General features: G+C 39.7%; 1 protein-coding gene across 6 annotated transcripts in view; it reads right to left on the bottom strand.

The window, feature by feature from the left end:
* The window catches only part of slc5a6a (solute carrier family 5 member 6a), a 106,075-nt gene that overhangs the window by 68,068 nt on the left and 21,120 nt on the right, over positions 1–16,887 (bottom strand). For 3 of the 6 annotated variants that reach the window (XM_042096317.1, XM_042096322.1, XM_042096318.1), the window contains exons 2-7: positions 10,634–10,811; positions 9,031–9,481; positions 8,338–8,403; positions 8,191–8,242; positions 8,032–8,099; positions 1,520–1,674 (exon numbers count right to left, since the gene is read on the bottom strand). In XM_042096317.1, coding sequence (XP_041952251.1) covers positions 1,520–1,674; positions 8,032–8,099; positions 8,191–8,242; positions 8,338–8,403; positions 9,031–9,378 — 689 coding nt within the window. In that variant the 5' untranslated portion in view covers positions 9,379–9,481; positions 10,634–10,811. Of the gene's footprint in view, positions 1–1,519; positions 1,675–8,031; positions 8,100–8,190; positions 8,243–8,337; positions 8,404–9,030; positions 9,482–10,413; positions 10,434–10,633; positions 10,812–13,850; positions 13,902–16,887 lie in introns of those variants that run through there. The other 3 variants (XM_042096319.1, XM_042096321.1, XM_042096320.1) reach the window with 3 other exon arrangements.

Raw genomic sequence — 16,887 nt, 5'->3', positions numbered from 1 at the left:
CGGTATGTGCTAGCCTGCCACTAAAAACAGTCTTACCCACTCCAAAGTACACCCAAGGCAAATAAATTATAACGCCAGACTATCGATGTAAATGTCTGTATTGATAGTTTTATTTCTAACATTATTCTATCCTTGCATTTCAACGATCGCATTACATTTTGAGGGACTAGTGTCTTAGCAGCGGCGGAATTATACTTGCTCCAGTTAGTAGTACTGCGCCAAAAAGTAAACAGTAAAGCGCACTCCAATGGGGATACCTAGTAGTAGCCTTGGTAATATCAGTCCGTCGCTGAGATGCAAAATGACTACTACCAACTTCAGGGAACAAAGTATAACTATTGCAACGCGATGCGAGGGTAGTTGTATTTCTTACACTATTCTATCAACACAGACATTTACATTGATTGTCTGGAATTTGCCTCGAGTGTCCTTTGGAGTAGGTAAGACTGTTTTTAGTGGCAGGCTAGCACATACCGTTGACTTGCGCTAGCCTAGCACCTGCAAACTCTGCAATTAGAACGACTGGATGAAACGTGTTGAAAACGGTCTCCACTGATAAATATCACACTTGCTTACTTGGAAATGAGGTCCTATGTCCAAAATCCTGAACCACCCCTTTAAATCACAAATCAGTTTTACAGTTACAAATCCTGATAAACACACACACAATACATATGAGACACTTCTCAGCCCTATAGGTGGTGCAAAAGTCTGTGCACCTGTAGAAAAGATTTGTAACTGTACGACAGCTTTTTGTGCGTAGAATATTGATTTGTAATTGTAGAATATATTTGTAATGGCAAAATATTTTTAACTGTAGGATGATTTGTAGCTGTAAAATCGGTACCCGTATAATAGATTTGTAAGTGTAGGGCATATTTGTAATATTGACAATGACTTGTACAGATCATTTTTACAGTTACAAATAATTTCTACAGTTAAAAATAGACACATACAAAACATTTGAGTCTAATATTCTTCCATAAAGCACACACTAACCCAGAGCAGTGAGCTGCCTTGCTACAGCGGTGCTCGGGGAGCAGTGGGGGGTTAGGTGCCTTGTTCAAGGGCACTTCAGCCGTTCCTACTGGTCGGGGATCGAACCGGCAACCCTCCAGTTATAGTATATTTAGTATTTAGTTTTGTTAGTTTTTCTACTGTCTCTATTGTACAGTGGAGTTTTGTTATATGTATATACTTATATTTACCCCTTCTGCTGTAAGTGCATGTTGTGTGTGATGTCTGTATGCTACTGAGGCTTTGAATTTGTATCTAAAGTATCTATCTATCTATCTACAAGCCCGAAGCCCTAACCAGTAGGCCATGAATGCCTTTACCACATTTCAATTTCAATTACATTTTAATTATCTTTTTTTCCTTCACAAAAACTGTTGCAAAACAGCAATGTTAACCAGTCTTACGAGTCCCCAAACCAAAGACCTACTTCAAGTTCACCAAACTGCATATGGGTATTTAAGGTGTGTTGTAGGGTGTAGCAGCAAATGTAGAAGGCACTTACTCTAACCCAGAGATTCGATTACCATTCTGTGCTTTCCTCCACACCTCAGTGATGCCCCCTGCTTGGTGAGTTCCCACTATAATCACAGCCAGCTGGCCAGCAAACATCACAATGGTCTGAAACACATCTGTCCAGATGACTGCTTTCAAGCCTCCCTGTCATTACAGAAAATCAGAAAATACAAGATATATAGAATAGGCCATGGGCCAGAGGGAGGTACCCCCCCCACACACACACACACTTTCCAAGGAAGCAATTATTTCTAAAAGGAATTTAAATGTTAACATTGAAAATGTTGGGATACACTACCTATTTCAGCCCCGTTAATAGGGGGCGCGACCCATGTAACTTTTGGAGACTAATATATTGTCTGAATAAAAGCCTGAATTGTATCTGTGTTTTCCTCTAAAAATGTGTAGGCTACTTTAAATGCGTCAGATGATATTGGTCACTCCCACTGACTGCTGTGATGTGATTTGTTCATTTGACACTCCCCTAATTACTAGGTATTTACCTAGTAAGTACGTGGAAAGTTTTGGCATGTTATAAGTATATTTGGCATGTTATAGGTATAAGTATAAGTATATATACTCTTTTGATCCCGTGAGGGAAATTTGGTTTCTGTATTTATCCCAATCCGTGAATTAGTGAAACACACTCAGCACACAGTGAACACACAGTGAGGTGAAGCACACACTAATCCCGACACAGTGAGCTACCTGCTACAGCGGCGCTCGGGGAGCAGTGAGGGGTCAGGTGCCTTGCTTAAGGGCACTTCAGCCGTTCCTACTGGTCGGGGATCGAGCCGGCAACCCTCCGGTTACAAGTCCAAAGCCCTAACCAGTAGGCCACAGCTGCCCCCTAAACAGTAAAAATCACCACAGATAACATGAGGGTACAGAAACTACTTGTGAAATACTAAGAAACACCTAAACTATTACCTAGTAAGTATGTGAAAAGTTTTGGTATATTATTAGGTAATTACCACAGGTAACATGAAGGTAAGTACAAAGAAACTACATGTGAAATACTAAGAAACACCTAAACTATGACCAATACATTTCACAGCATTACTGGATAATTAGCCTACTACAGGTAAGTAAAGAGAAACTACAGAAACAAATACCAAGAAAAACTTCCACTATTACCTATTAACTTATGAGCGGGTTAAGCTGGTAATAACTCAAGATAGAATTGTGTACTTTCCATGAAAGTAAACAAGTAGTTCTTAGAAACACATTCTGTATTACCCATCATTGGAAGGTACAATTTTAATTATTCCAGGCTTATGTTAGTAAAAGCCCAGGTTTAAGAATGTTTTATCGAGAAGTTATAATAGAACTTTATAATAAATTAGGCGTACTTGTCATAATACTTGTCCACCGGTAAACCCCATTCATAATGGGTATATTCAATGTACCTACCTGGTAACTTCTGCAGAAACAATTGTATTTTCTTAAATACTGTCTTTTCTCCTGATGTTTTTAGAATTTACTCAATATGTAAACAGTAAATTGAAGCCATGTTTGTTTCCATAGTCTTACCTGGGTTTTACCATATAATATTTAAGAGAAATTAATTGAATTAAATTGTCCTTTCCTCTGCAATTAAAACAAACTTGAACCATGTATGTTCTGGCACATTACCAAGTTAAACATGGTAATTTATCGAATAAGTAAGATGAAACTGTACTGTAAAATGAAGCCTTGCTTGTTTCCATAGTATTTCCAGGTTCTTACCATACAAGTTCTAACATACAGTATGAATCATTTTCACATGAAATCAACACATATTTCCACCATGTACATCCTGCATTATTACCCAGTTAAACATGGCTATTTACCAAATAAGTTAGCTGAAACTGTACTGTAAAAGGAAGCCTTGCTTGTTTCCATAGTATTACTAAACTCTTACCATAAGACTGACTACATTTATAAGTTATAAGTGAGAATGATTCTATTTTGCATAAAATCAACATTTATACCATAGCTACATATTCTGCACGACAGCCATTATGACATGACATAGCAAAAAAAAGCATTACAGAGAAATATTTTATAGTGACTTTTTATTTTACAGCCTATGTTAGAATGACTTTAAAAAACAATTTAACAAAGGCAAATGCTAGCCTCGAAACAATAAAGTAGGTTAAGTAACGTTATTCACGGTACCAGCTGGCTACGTTATAGGCGACCCGGTCGCGACGTTGTGGCAATTTTAATCATGGCACCAAATAAAAAAACTTTTGCGAGTGATCATAGCACAACTTTGTGGTATTATTCATTATTCACGGTGCCAGCTGGCTACGGCGACCATAATATGACCATATCAACATATGTTGATAATATATGGTGTTGGTTTAGAAAAAAGCCTAGAGCGCCCTCTCACGTCTGTAGACGGTAATGTTTCATGTAGGGTTCATGTCAATTCATACTGACTAACATTTAAAAACATGTTAAATTATATATGTTGACATATAAGTCGCCAGCCAAACTATGAAAAAAAGTGTGACTGCAGTCTGGATTGAGTGCTGACGTGGGGAGCTCTGATGGCGACGTCGGGAGCCATGAAGCAACAAACGGTCCTTGCTAAAGCCACCGAGCTGCTGATCAGCAGGAAGATCGCCCATCATGACTTCAGACTGTTGTTCTTCCGGTGCTCTGCTCTCCAGACTGCCAGTAAATTCTCTGAGTTGGTCAGTGAAAGAACTTTGTTGGTCTTGCATTGGCAGTTTCACGCGGGTCATCATTGCCCTTTTCAGCCGGTTGGAAATTGGACTAATTTTAACATGATTATTATTTTATTTATTTATTTTCAATTTACTGTGTTGTCTGTCTTGTATGTCTTAGTGTCACGGGAACGCTGGCGACTACGCTGCTCCGTCCGGCATCTTTTGTGTTTGTTATTTTTTAAATGTGGTGTCAACGCTGGCGACTACGCCGCTCTGTCTGGCATTTTTTGTCTTATTGTCTTTTGTTTTTTGTCAATGTCTTGTATGTGGAGCGCTTTGGGTTGCACTTTGTGCATGTTAAATGCGCTATACTAAATAAAACTGACTGACTTGACTTATAGTCCGGAAAATACTGTACTTTATTTGTCCTGTAGGAAATGTATCCTCTACATCGGCGTTTCCCAAATGGCGGCCCACAAGAACCAAATGAGTAGTCCCGCCGACATGTGTGTGTCTGGCATGTGCGGACAAAAATTATATTATTAATTAATTAATTAGTATTAATAAAGAGAATCCTTACTGAGAATCCTCACTGATTCTGTTATATGCGTCATATTTCTCATTCAAAATAGCAGAGTAATGCAAGTGATAGAAATAAAATAGGGGCATCCGACTAAAGGTCTGCTCTAAATGTTGTGTTACATCGCGCTACACACCACAGCACACCAACGGCTTCACGTCATGTAGGCCTACGGTCAGGATATTCCAATTGAAAATAATGTAGCTTAACTGATTTTATCGCTAATGCTTGCTCGCATCTTTTGTAGGACTTGGTGAGACGAGGTAAATGATAACTACGGTAATAAATTTGGAACCGTATGTAAGATTGTGGCCAAAACTGGTACTACAATCATTTTCAAATTAGAGCGGTATATCCCCTCCCCCTCCCCTCTGACTGGCAGAGCTGGCAACCCGGATTAGTAGATAGGTGGATGGTGGCGCATCAGGCCAAAACACAACATGACAACATCAACATCAGTTGAGGGCTGCAACTTCACTTTTTAAATGACAATATCCTGGCTGGACTACTGTTGTCAGTGATAAGTATTTGAAATTAACATGATTTCTTAATGTCTAGTGACATATCAGGGCCATTTTATGATTAATTGAAATACATTTCTTACATACGGTTCCTTTAAGCAATGTGCCAAACACATTTATGCAAATTAAGCACACTGGTAACGTTAACTCTTAATGGTATCAACATATAAACATGGCAGGTGTGTAAGGATTTATATTAGCCTATCTCATTTTGCCAACACGTGTAAATGTGATACATTCCATGGTTAAATAATTTGTGATCTCACACTATCTAGCAAGGTAAACGCAGAATCATAGAAAGCTAAAGAATTTGGTATAGCAACAATGAAATCTACTGTAACCTAGCAAACTATGCAACAGAATCCATTCTAAAATCTTTAGCAATCTCATTATCTCTGAACATATTATGACACAGTCCATTTGTATGGGTTGTTTTCACATCCATTATCTTACATTGACATTGGCCAAATATTTTCAGATTTTTAAAATGTTAAGTTCCATGTTGGTCATTCCTGTAATTTTCTGATGTTTTGGTTTTTGCCCTATACCAGAATCCTTTTAGTATCAGCATCAAGATAATTTGAGCAGGTATCATATTGTCGCAATGTCGCTATTTTGCTTTCAGAGGTGAATGCTTTGGCCCTTGATTTGGCATGCTTGACATAATTTGGCCCTTGGAGCAGCGACTGCAAAGGCTCTGTCGCCCTTTTGCCTTAGCCGAGAGCTGAGGATGTGGAGAAGGTCTTTGTTGCCAGATCTAAGACACCTGGGGGCTGAATGGGGGTATATAGGGGTTTGTTTGGCTCTCAACGAAGGCGGTCGCATTTTCTTTCCCTCTCTTCCCCCTTACCTTCCCTGCTTTGCTCCTTTTGTCTCGTCTAGTCTACTGTCTTATACTCCAAGAAACTCTCTCCGCACTGCTCTCCAAACTTAAAATCATGGATTTGATCAACTGGTCTCTCAACACTTCTCGACGAGAAGCTTGGGTTCAGGGGAACTTGATGGATACTAGGATGATAACATCATGGAGAAGCTCACGGCTTTGCAAAGGCAATTGGATCGATTCGGAGACCAGAATGGACTAAGGGAGTAGTCGTGTAAATTGAAATGCGGCTACCAAACAATCCCAATTTTATCTGCTTTTGGCCCCCTCAACCAGCACTGGCCTCGGCCAAGCAGTGAGATGCTCTTGTGTTCCTTCCCCCACTTCCCACAGACACCTGCTGATTGTTGACTCTGTCTGGGACCTGATCAAGGCTGTCTCAATGGCAACTGGCTGTGTTATCGCTATGACAATCCTGCGGACTGAGGCACTAAGATTGTGATGCCAGGCGAAGCGACTCTTCAGGCCTACACATACACTAACTCCTACACATATATACAGATATGCAGTCACTACCCCCAGTCCCTCGCCGCTTTGTACTTCCAGTCTGACAAGCGGGTCTGTCTGTGTCCAGCGCTGACATGGCTGCAGGAACGGGTGGCTGCCCCTGTTGCAAGTCGTATGGGGTCATTCCATGTCAATTCAACCAGGGCCCACGCACTTAGGTCTCAAAAAATGTTTGTCAAAGTTCACAAGCCCACAGCGCAAGAACTAAACCATGTAGGAGGCTCAAATTTTGCATGCTGGTACATAAATTGGAATAGTATGTAGCAAAATCGTCACGTTTGGTCTGGATAATCCTGCATTGCCATAGCTGTCCCTCAAAGTTGATACAAATTTTATTGGAGTTTTTGGCTGGGCTCTGTTTAAGCCTTCAGAAGACATATTTGTACTCAACATAGGCTCTTGATTTATTTTCCTTACTGAGATAAGTAGAAACACTCTCACAAAAAACAATGAACAGAGCATAAATTCCTTCAGGGTCTGAACAGCAGACTTAACAAGTCTAAAAAATCATTTTGGTTCTCATTTTCAGAGCACCCAAACACCTTGTGGGAATATACAAAGATTTTTTAAATATTTTTTTCTTTATTCTCCATGATCTTTTCTTTTTTAAAACACCAATTTGACTTGTCTTATGCAAATCTTTCTTTTTCACTTTCCACCCTGAACATGGGCAAAATGCACCATTGACCTCAATATGTTTTGTATAGAGCTACCACAGGTTACTTTCAACCTGGTTAATACAACCACAGGTATGAAGACTTGCGTTTCGCTTTGCTCCACATTGCGCCCGGAGCACAATAAGGCCCTAAATGAGATTTGACATGAATTAAAACATGATCAAGATTTATTTAAAACTCTATAAAGGCCTACGCACACGGCCGGCGACACGATGGCGACTACGCCGCTCCATCCGGCATCTTTTGTCTTGTTGTTATGTGTCTTGTTTGTGGAGCGCTTTGGATTGCACTATGTGCATGTTAAATGCGCTTTAAACATAAATCTGACTTGACTTGACTTGACTTATGGCAGACGACCGGCAAAATGGAATAGAATCTATTGAAGTGAATGGTGCAACGCACACAGCAAGTGGAACGATACAGTGACCGTTGCTGTCGCTCGACCCTTTTCTATTTTTCAGGGCGTTTTCGATACGTCATATCAATGGGACTAAAATAGCTAGTGCATCCCAAAAATCTCAATTCAAATTCAGCATATCAATATCTAGAATTCTCCAAAAAAAACTTTCATTGGGAGGTGGGTTGGGGTGGGGTGCATTGTAGCTCCCTATGGCCAATGGCCAAGAAGATACTGGGTGAAAACAATGCATTTTAAAAACTGATCAATACTTACAAGAGTTGTATACAATGTGCAGACTAAACCCATGGCTAGCACAGCTCCCCAGAGATCAAATCCTGTCACTATATAAACACAGAGTTCAAACATTAGAACAGTTCTTAATAAAATGGCAATGAACAGTATCATTTTCTCAAGAGTGTGTTCCATTTTCACCTGCATTAAGAGCCAGTGCAGGGGCATACAGGACAACTCCCATGTAAATTACCTACAGTAGCAAAACATCATGAAAATATTAATAGCAAAACACCATGTCTATTTACAAAAAACAAAAACAAATGAGAATTGCAAAAAAACAGTCACCATCTGAAAAATGAAAGTCACTGTCCCACAGATGCGGACTGTTTTGTTGAATCGCAATTCCAGGTACTGCAGCAGACAAGAGACATAAGGGAAAAAATATCAGCAAAACAGGAGCATCAAATATTTACCTCCCCATCAGCATACTCCCAGATCTATCAGTGTGGTTAATTAATCAAAACTCCGGGAAGAAATCTCTGACCTTTCTCTTTCTGCTAACCATATCTTCCAGCCAATGCCATCGAGGAGGCGCTATAGATCTCTGTCTGCTAAAATATCCTGATTAAAAAAACATTTTCACCCACTACACACTTTTGTTGCAAATGCTGTCTTAAGAGTTCATCTTTGACATCATATTGCACTGTAGATTGTCTGTTGTGCTAATCATTGTTGCTAATGTCTAATGTCTATGTTTCTGACACTGAATTTAGCTGTGTCAAAAGCAAATTCCACCAACCTCGGTCGTGTGGTCATATGATTATGATTCTAATGTGATTTAACACAGAGATGCATAAAACATTTTAATAACTTATTATTAAAGCTAAGCTAAGATTATTTCTTAGCTTAGTATTTCTTCTTACAGACTTCTTAAAAGTAAATGTACAACTACATGTTAAAACAGTCTTAACAGAAACTGTTCTGCACCAACCGTCATACACTCCACAAACAACATTAAGGCTTTTGAATTTCTGGTACCTCATAAGCACTAGACAGGCGAAGACGGTAGAAAACAGGGATGAATATGTGTGCAGGAATGAGCAAACCCAGGAAGTAAGAGCACCCCAAGAACCAGTACTGGGTACCATGGGTGTAGACTTCTGAGGGGGCCCCCAGAATGGCAACAGCAGACTGGAAAGTGGCTAGCAGGGATAGTGAAACAGGAAAGCAACTCATGCTGCGGTCAGCCAGAAGAAATTCCTGTGTGGTCCGTTGACGTCCACCAGAAAATGCATAAAACAGCCCAATCCCAGTGGAGGCCACCAGGAGGATGACAAAAATCACGTAATCCAGTGTGGTAAAGTGCATCTGGACCACATCTCCCATGATGTCTAATGTCAATGGGAACACCTGCACAGTTTGAATTCAAGACTATTTCCCTGAGATTACAAACATTTGATCCTCTTCAAAAGCCTCTGAAGACTCCGTTCTGAAAAAAAAGTTCAAATGCAAAAAAGTTCAAACAAGTTAGATAAAATAACATTTACAATAGGTATACTATATATTAGAATGGCTAACTGATTAACAACTAGCTAACAAAGCTGTAAAGGAGACTTAAATCTGCTGACAGACTGTATCTCCTTCTATCTGACTCTTGTGTGGAAACTGTGATACCAACAAAACAGGTCAAGATATATCCAAATGACAAGCCTTGGGACACCAAGGACCTGAGACACTGCCTAAATAACAAGAAAGCAGCGTTTCTGCAGGGAGACAGACACAGAGTCAAAGAGCTGAAGAGTGAGCTGAGAAGGAAGACCAGACTGGCCAAGCTCCATCATAAAAACAAAGTGGGGAACAAATTCACCACTGACAATGCAAAGGAAGCAAGGCAGACTTATATTCTTAACTTCCAGCCCCATTTTGAGTTTTTTGCCCGACATTGCACATCATCTACTTAGGATGCTCACTGCTCCCACATACTTTGGCCCATTATCAAATGCTTAACCTTTTTGGAAACTTAGACCCAGCAGAATTCACAGAAACCGTGTGAGAATTCACATTAACTGTGTGATGTACTGGCAACGAGTTACAGAGGCTTGAATGTTGTTTTTTCTTTGATCCGGTAGCATACATGAAATGAAGCATAAACACAACAAATCAAGAAATATATTTTTGCTGTTCCTTTAAATTAATTCGTATAGGTCTGTAACATTTGTAAAACACCAAAAAATATATAGAATTTTCTCTGCTAAGAGAAAATATAGAATATAGAATTTTCTCTGCAAAGATATGGTTAGTCAACTACCCTTGATGTAGCTGTTATGATAAAAGCCATAATAAGAGTCGGGAAAAAGGGTAGTTAGGTGAGGATGACCTAAAGGTTTCACTATAGACGCAAAAGCAAGCTTTATAACTTACCAAGACAAAACTGATATTTAACGTAGCAGTGGCCTCACACTGAGAAACTTAGGCTTTGCCAGACCAAAAGCCAATAAATGTTCCCCTTTCCCCCATTTCCCCCAAAATCTGTGAATCCACTACACTTTTCCCATTTGTATGTTCTTTCCCTTAACATTCACTGATTAAAATATCTTCTTGTGGTTGGTTGAATTGAAAATGAAAATACAGCAGTTCTTACCTCGGGATACTGAGCAGACCATTAAATGACAAAACAAGGAGGTCTACTTCTTCTCATGATGTACACTTATTAACCTGGGCATGGGAAGCAGCATTTCAAGGTAACTAAACAGTACCAGATGGGCTGGTGGGTGTTTGCAAAATTTGCATAAATGTAGGTGGTCCAAGATAGCTTTCCCCTAAAAAAGTAAAAATAGAATAGTTTATGACATGGTGCAAAACATGATTTCCTGTGCTACCTGACTGACAACTAATAATCCTTCCATAAAACTATGATTAAGTGTCTATACATGCCATGTAACTACTATTGTAACCAAATGTCACTAAGTACTCCCTGGAACCTCCACACACTATCATCGAATGTAATACAACCTGGGAGTAAAGGGAGTGTAAATACCATTGTGTTAAAAATGAACTTCTGGACTCTGTACTGCCAATAGTCTTGAGCCCTGATCAGACACTGGAAAATAAGTCACGTTCCAAAAGTTTCACATGCACATAACTAGGGTTGAAGGTTAATTGCACTCATCTAGTGAGGGTTGCATATCTACACTTTGGTGTGTTTCAAGGTCAGATTGTAAGGGTGTACCAGATACAAGGTATTAAAACTGCACATGAATGGAAAAAAAAACATCAATCAAAATTCCAGGCGAAAGCGGTAGATTCATATAATGCCTGCCAGGTATCACTCCCTACAAGTACCATACGCATCATGATAAATCATATCACAAAAGTCATGTATGATAAGAGTATCATGATAGTATTGTTGGAAGTCATTAATTTAGTAATTACAAAGGAATTACCATATTTTCCAGACTATAAGTCGCACATTTTTTCATAGTCATAGTCAGGTGCGACTTATATATCAACATATATATCATTTAACATGTTGTTAAATGTTAATTCCTGCTGACTGACATGAATCTCTGCATTAACCAAGGTAACATTACCGTCTACAGCCATGAGAGAGCACTCTAGGTTTGTGACTCACTGGCTTATGTTAATTTAGCCTATTCAGCTTCCCAGGCACTTCCCATGTTCAACACAGCCAACTGCTAGCATTTCGCTAATCGCTAGCATCTAGTTCTTGGTCTTGGATTTCGTGAAATAAATTTCTAAATAAATGCGACTTATAGTCCACTGCAACTTATACATGTTTTTTTCCTCTTCATGATGCATTTTTTGACTGAGTATGGAAAATACGGCAAGCTTTTTATTCAACCACCTTTCATATAAAAAAAAAACATCTGAAATGTATTTGCCACTGTAGTCCAGAGGTGATAAGTATAAGTATATATACTTTTTTGATCCCGTGAGGGAAATTTGGTCTCTGCATTTAACCCAATCGGTGAATTAGTGAAACACAAACAGCACACAGTGAACACACAGTGAGGTGAAGCACACACTAATCCCGGCGCAGTGAGCTGCCTGCTTCAACGGCGGCGCTCAGGGAGCAGTGAGGGGTTAGGTGCCTTGATCAAGGGCACTTTAGCCGCGGCCCTCTGGTCGGGGCTCGAACCGGCAACCCTCCGGTTACAAGTCCAGAGTGCTAACCAGTGGGCCACGGCTGCCCCATTTGATTGAGCTGTTTTTTAAAGATCAATGTGCAGAAACCTCCTGCAAAAACACATTGAAATACAGCTGCAGGTAGCAATGTGGTCAAATCCCAATCCTCCCCCACCTTTCTTATGCAGCCCTTGCCCAATCCTCCCCCACCTTTCTTATGCAGCCCTTGCCCCCCCCCCATAAATGCACAAATAGGCTGACACCAGACATAATTTCACTGCATTTCTTACTTCCAGTAACTATATGCATGTGACAATAAACTTCCTTGTATCCTTGTATCCTTGTACTAGACATGTGTAATGTTTTAAATAGGCTACATCAATACAATATATAATATGTGAAGTGAAACTGAAAAGGCCATAATAACCTTTGACTAGTTTTAGGCTACTTATTGTTAAATTGCAATGTGAGCGGCAGCCAGCAGGGGAGGATACGTCGGCAGGATTATTTAGAGGCCGTGCTTTTCCGTGCCAAGTATGTTTTAAAATGTAACGTGATTTTAAAATTGACCCTTCCAAGGTCCTTCCGCCCTCCTTAGTTACTGTTCCTAGGACTGTCAAGCTTTTGCACCCTGCACATCTATTACATAAGGGGAGAACCGAGACTTTTTAATGAAAAGTTTTTCACTAGCTATTGCACAGTCCTATTGCATGGCATGCATGCCACAAGATTTTCAGCGCTATTGCTAGTAGGCTACGGAGGAGAAAGGGCCCGTGAGCTAAAGCAATTGTTTTTCAGTCTTTGAACAATCATGCACAAACCATATGGGATGACACAGAATAGCAACATAACTTTTGCAAAGATATGCTTCCATTGGTTACATCAGAAGAGCAAGCTTTTTTCTTTTACTGTCTATGCGTGCAAGTAGTGTTTATGCAGTGTAGTGTGTTGCATGAGAAAAGGATTTGGAGCCAAAGGCAAAAATTTAACCTAGCTACAATTTGTAAGGTATCACCAATATCAAGTAAATGTTACAGATGTATGGTCTACAATTAAGTAAGGGATAATGTATAGAACGCCGGTCATTATGGGGAAAATAAGTCCCGACAGGGCGAACCGGTCTTGTTTCGCCCTGAAGGGACTTATTTTCCCATGATGACCGGCGTTCTATACATTATCCCGCTTATTATACGGTTACTTGCCAAAACGAAAAAATAAACTCCATGATATGTCTCTTTACACTTATTTGTTACCGTTTCGTCGTGGCTTTTGCTGAGAAACAAATAGTTCGCAACACACGCTGAACTTGAATCAAACATTCTTTAGAACACAGCTGATCAACCGTCTGCTTTCAGTTTTGTGCAAGTTCCAAGCACAAACTCCGTTGCAATTGACAGCGGTCATTCTTGTTTTCAGAGGTCCTTTCCCAAGAAATAATGACCGCTAGAACTTTCGGAAATCCCATTCAAGTCAATGGAGCATTCTACTTGCATTGTGAAGAGCCGTATAATAAATATCTATTAAAAATGTCACAATGGAGGATGTTTTAGAGCGTGATCTGCAGGCGACTTTTTGGTTTGGCTATTTTTAGAAAGTGCACTGCAGATGACTCATAGGAGTCCCGTGGGCACCGTGTTGGAGACCCCTGGGCTAGGGTGTTTGTTAAAATAAAAAAAGATCAAAATTTGGATTTCTCGATGCACATTGCCTACCTTGGCACTGACCCCACTGCACGTCACTGGTCCACACAGTTTTTGGTGTATCTAAATCAAAGCACTGAGATATCATAACATTGCTGATGAAATCCATCTGATAATTTTTTGTAATGCTTGCTCTGAAGATCATTTGTATGGAACTCGACTTCATCCAAGGACTCTAACGGTACCTCATTTTTGAAAATCAGACATACGGGTCAAAAGTTAAACATACGGACAACTACTATATACTTATAGGCTGTTGCTAGGTTAATTAGCATGGTTGCTAAGGTGTTGCTAGGGTACATGTGGTGGTTGCTATGCTAAATAACGTGGTTGCTATGGTGATTGCTAGGTAGTCATGTTGGTTGCTATGGTGGTTGCTAGGGTCACATTATAGTGGTGGTTGCTAGGTTGTTGCTAAGGTAATTAAGATGGTTGCTAGGGTAATTGAAGTGGTTGCTATAGTGTGCTAAATAACGTGGTTGCTATTGTGATTGCTAGGGTAGTCATGTTGGTTGCTATGGTGGTTGCTAGGGTCACATTATAGTGGTGGTTGCTAGGTTGTTGCTAAGGTAATTAAGATGGTTGCTAGGGTAATTAAAGTGGTTGCTATAGTGTGCTAAATAACGTGGTTGCTATTGTGATTGCTAGGGTAGTCATGTTGGTTGCTATGGTGGTTGCTAGGGTCACATTATAATGGTGGTTGCTAGGTTGTTGATAGGGTAATTAAGATGGTTGCTATGGTGTTGCTAGGGTAATTAGGAGGGTTGCTAGGGTGTTGCTAGGGTACATATGGTGGTTGCTATGCTAAATAATGCGGTTGCTAGGCTATCATGTTGGTTGCTATGGTGGTTGCTAGGGTCACATTATAATGGTGGTTGCTAGGTTGTTGCTAGGGAAATTAAGGTGGTTGCTAGGGTGTTGCTAGGGTACATTTGGTGGTTGCTATGCTAAATAACGTGGTTGATATGGTGGTTGCTAGGATTAAAGCCAAACCATGTGTATACAGGTCATGTACATGGTCTACTGTGGATCTACAAAGATCTGTTTGACATGGATTGGCTTCAAAAAAGATGTGACAGCGCGGACATGACTTGTATACACATGGATTGACATGGATTAACTGCTTAATGCTGTGAAATCTCTATTTTAATTGTGTGTTTCCAATGGCATGGAACTCGGCTTCATCCAAGGATTCCAGCGGTACCTCATTTTTGAAATTTGGACATACGGGTCAAAAGTTACATTCACACAACTTCACAGACACAGACAGACAGCCCAGCCCAGCTTCATAATTATTCAGCTGCCAGATTGCTTAGAACTATATTATTACTGTTATACTGTTCTTCCTAGGCTTCTTGTTCTTCTTCATCATCTTATTATTATTATTATTATTATTATTATTATTATTGTTCCGCTTACCACTTTTTCTGTAAGCTATTCAGCTTGACCCATTAAACTTAGAAACTTCATTCAAACTTTGTAACATAGGTATTTTAAAGCAACTTTCGCCAAAATGCATCCAAGGGTGTTTTTGTGAATGTACCCGAGTCAAACTTTCGTTTAAAAGCATAATTACGTCCAAAGCACCACTTTTAAGCTTGTCCGTGTTGTCGTTTTCGGGTCAAATGGCCTTCTGAATGGGAATCGTAGGGGTACTATTTTGATACATGATCGCGTCAAAATCGCTATTTTTAAAACACTAAGAAGGCTCGACACAACCTTGATCAAAGTATCATCGGTGTTTTTTCACATGAACTTGAGCATTGAGAAAGGTTTTGGAAAACTCACTCCTTGACTGGCAAGATGGCGGCGAGCAGAAAAACCAAGTGATTTGAGGCCAGTAAACACTCATTTATCTGCAGTGACCATTTTAAAGAAGATGACTTTGACAGAACTGGACAGAATATCAGGATCAGAGACGGAGTTATTCCATCTGTCTTCCCTTTTCCAGCTCACCTTCAAAGGGTACAGTTTGAACTAAAGTGAATTATGGTAAAGTAAAAGGTTTTTTACGTATGTTATTATAACCAGTAAGCGTGTTTCTATCCAACTTCCTAATGTGCATTTTAATTTATTTTGTTTTGCTGATGCCAAAAGTTTCGCCAACAACTCTGTAGGCCTAGTCGGCACACGTCGCAAGTTTATACAAATAGTGCAGTGCCCGTCCAAACATGCCATTTATGTAACCCGTAGCCCAATTACATGCCTGCAGATATGATTTAAAAATAGAATGATAGGGAAAAACATCATTCCGGCTAAGCAATAATGAATACTGAATATTATATTAGCCTGTAATTAATGTGCAATGGCTATAATGGCTTTATATTTAATGGCTTTATATTTAAAGGCTATAATGTTTATTGTTAAGCTTATTGAATAACTTCCTGATACTGAAGACAAACCATTTTGTGGAATGATGCATCATCGTTTGAGATTTGCAACGATGTGACTCAAAAACAGTCTTTGGTAGCATAAGTGATGTCGCTCTGTCTGCCACTTGTTGTCTAGCTGTGGCACGTCTTCTGAAACGTTGTTAAATTCAGGACCATTAGCACTTTAGCACTCGTTTCAACTGACCACAAGGGGTCTCTCAAATACTAGCCTCCTATATTCAGAGCTGTCTATATAGAGCAGTGTTTCTCAAAAATGTGGCCTGTGGACCACTGGTGGTCCGCAAACTATCTCAAGTGGTCTGCGAGCAGATGTGGTAAAATATAATATAGATGAGTTGTTTGCAATATTGAACCAATTTGTATGTAAATCCAAATAGTTCTGCAACACTGCCTATGTAAGCTACGCCAGTTTACATTATATGAATCCTCTGGTAAGTAGCAAAGACAATAAACAAGGTGGTTCATTGAGTAGGCCAATTGTATAATATACTGTTTTTATTGGTTAAGTGGTCCTTGGTCTAAAAAAAACTTTATGAAACGAGTGCCCCGCATGGATTATTCTCTGTACATTCTAATGATGATTGGTAGTTGTAGTTTAACTATTATATATATATCCTCCAGAATTATTGGCACCTCTGCTAAAGTTGACTAAAAAG

Source organism: Alosa sapidissima, chromosome 6 (genome assembly GCF_018492685.1).
Source record: "Alosa sapidissima isolate fAloSap1 chromosome 6, fAloSap1.pri, whole genome shotgun sequence".
Lineage (NCBI taxonomy): Eukaryota > Metazoa > Chordata > Actinopteri > Clupeiformes > Clupeidae > Alosa > Alosa sapidissima.
Note: the sequence above shows the minus strand (reverse complement) of the source record. Positions and strands in the feature narration are given on the sequence as shown.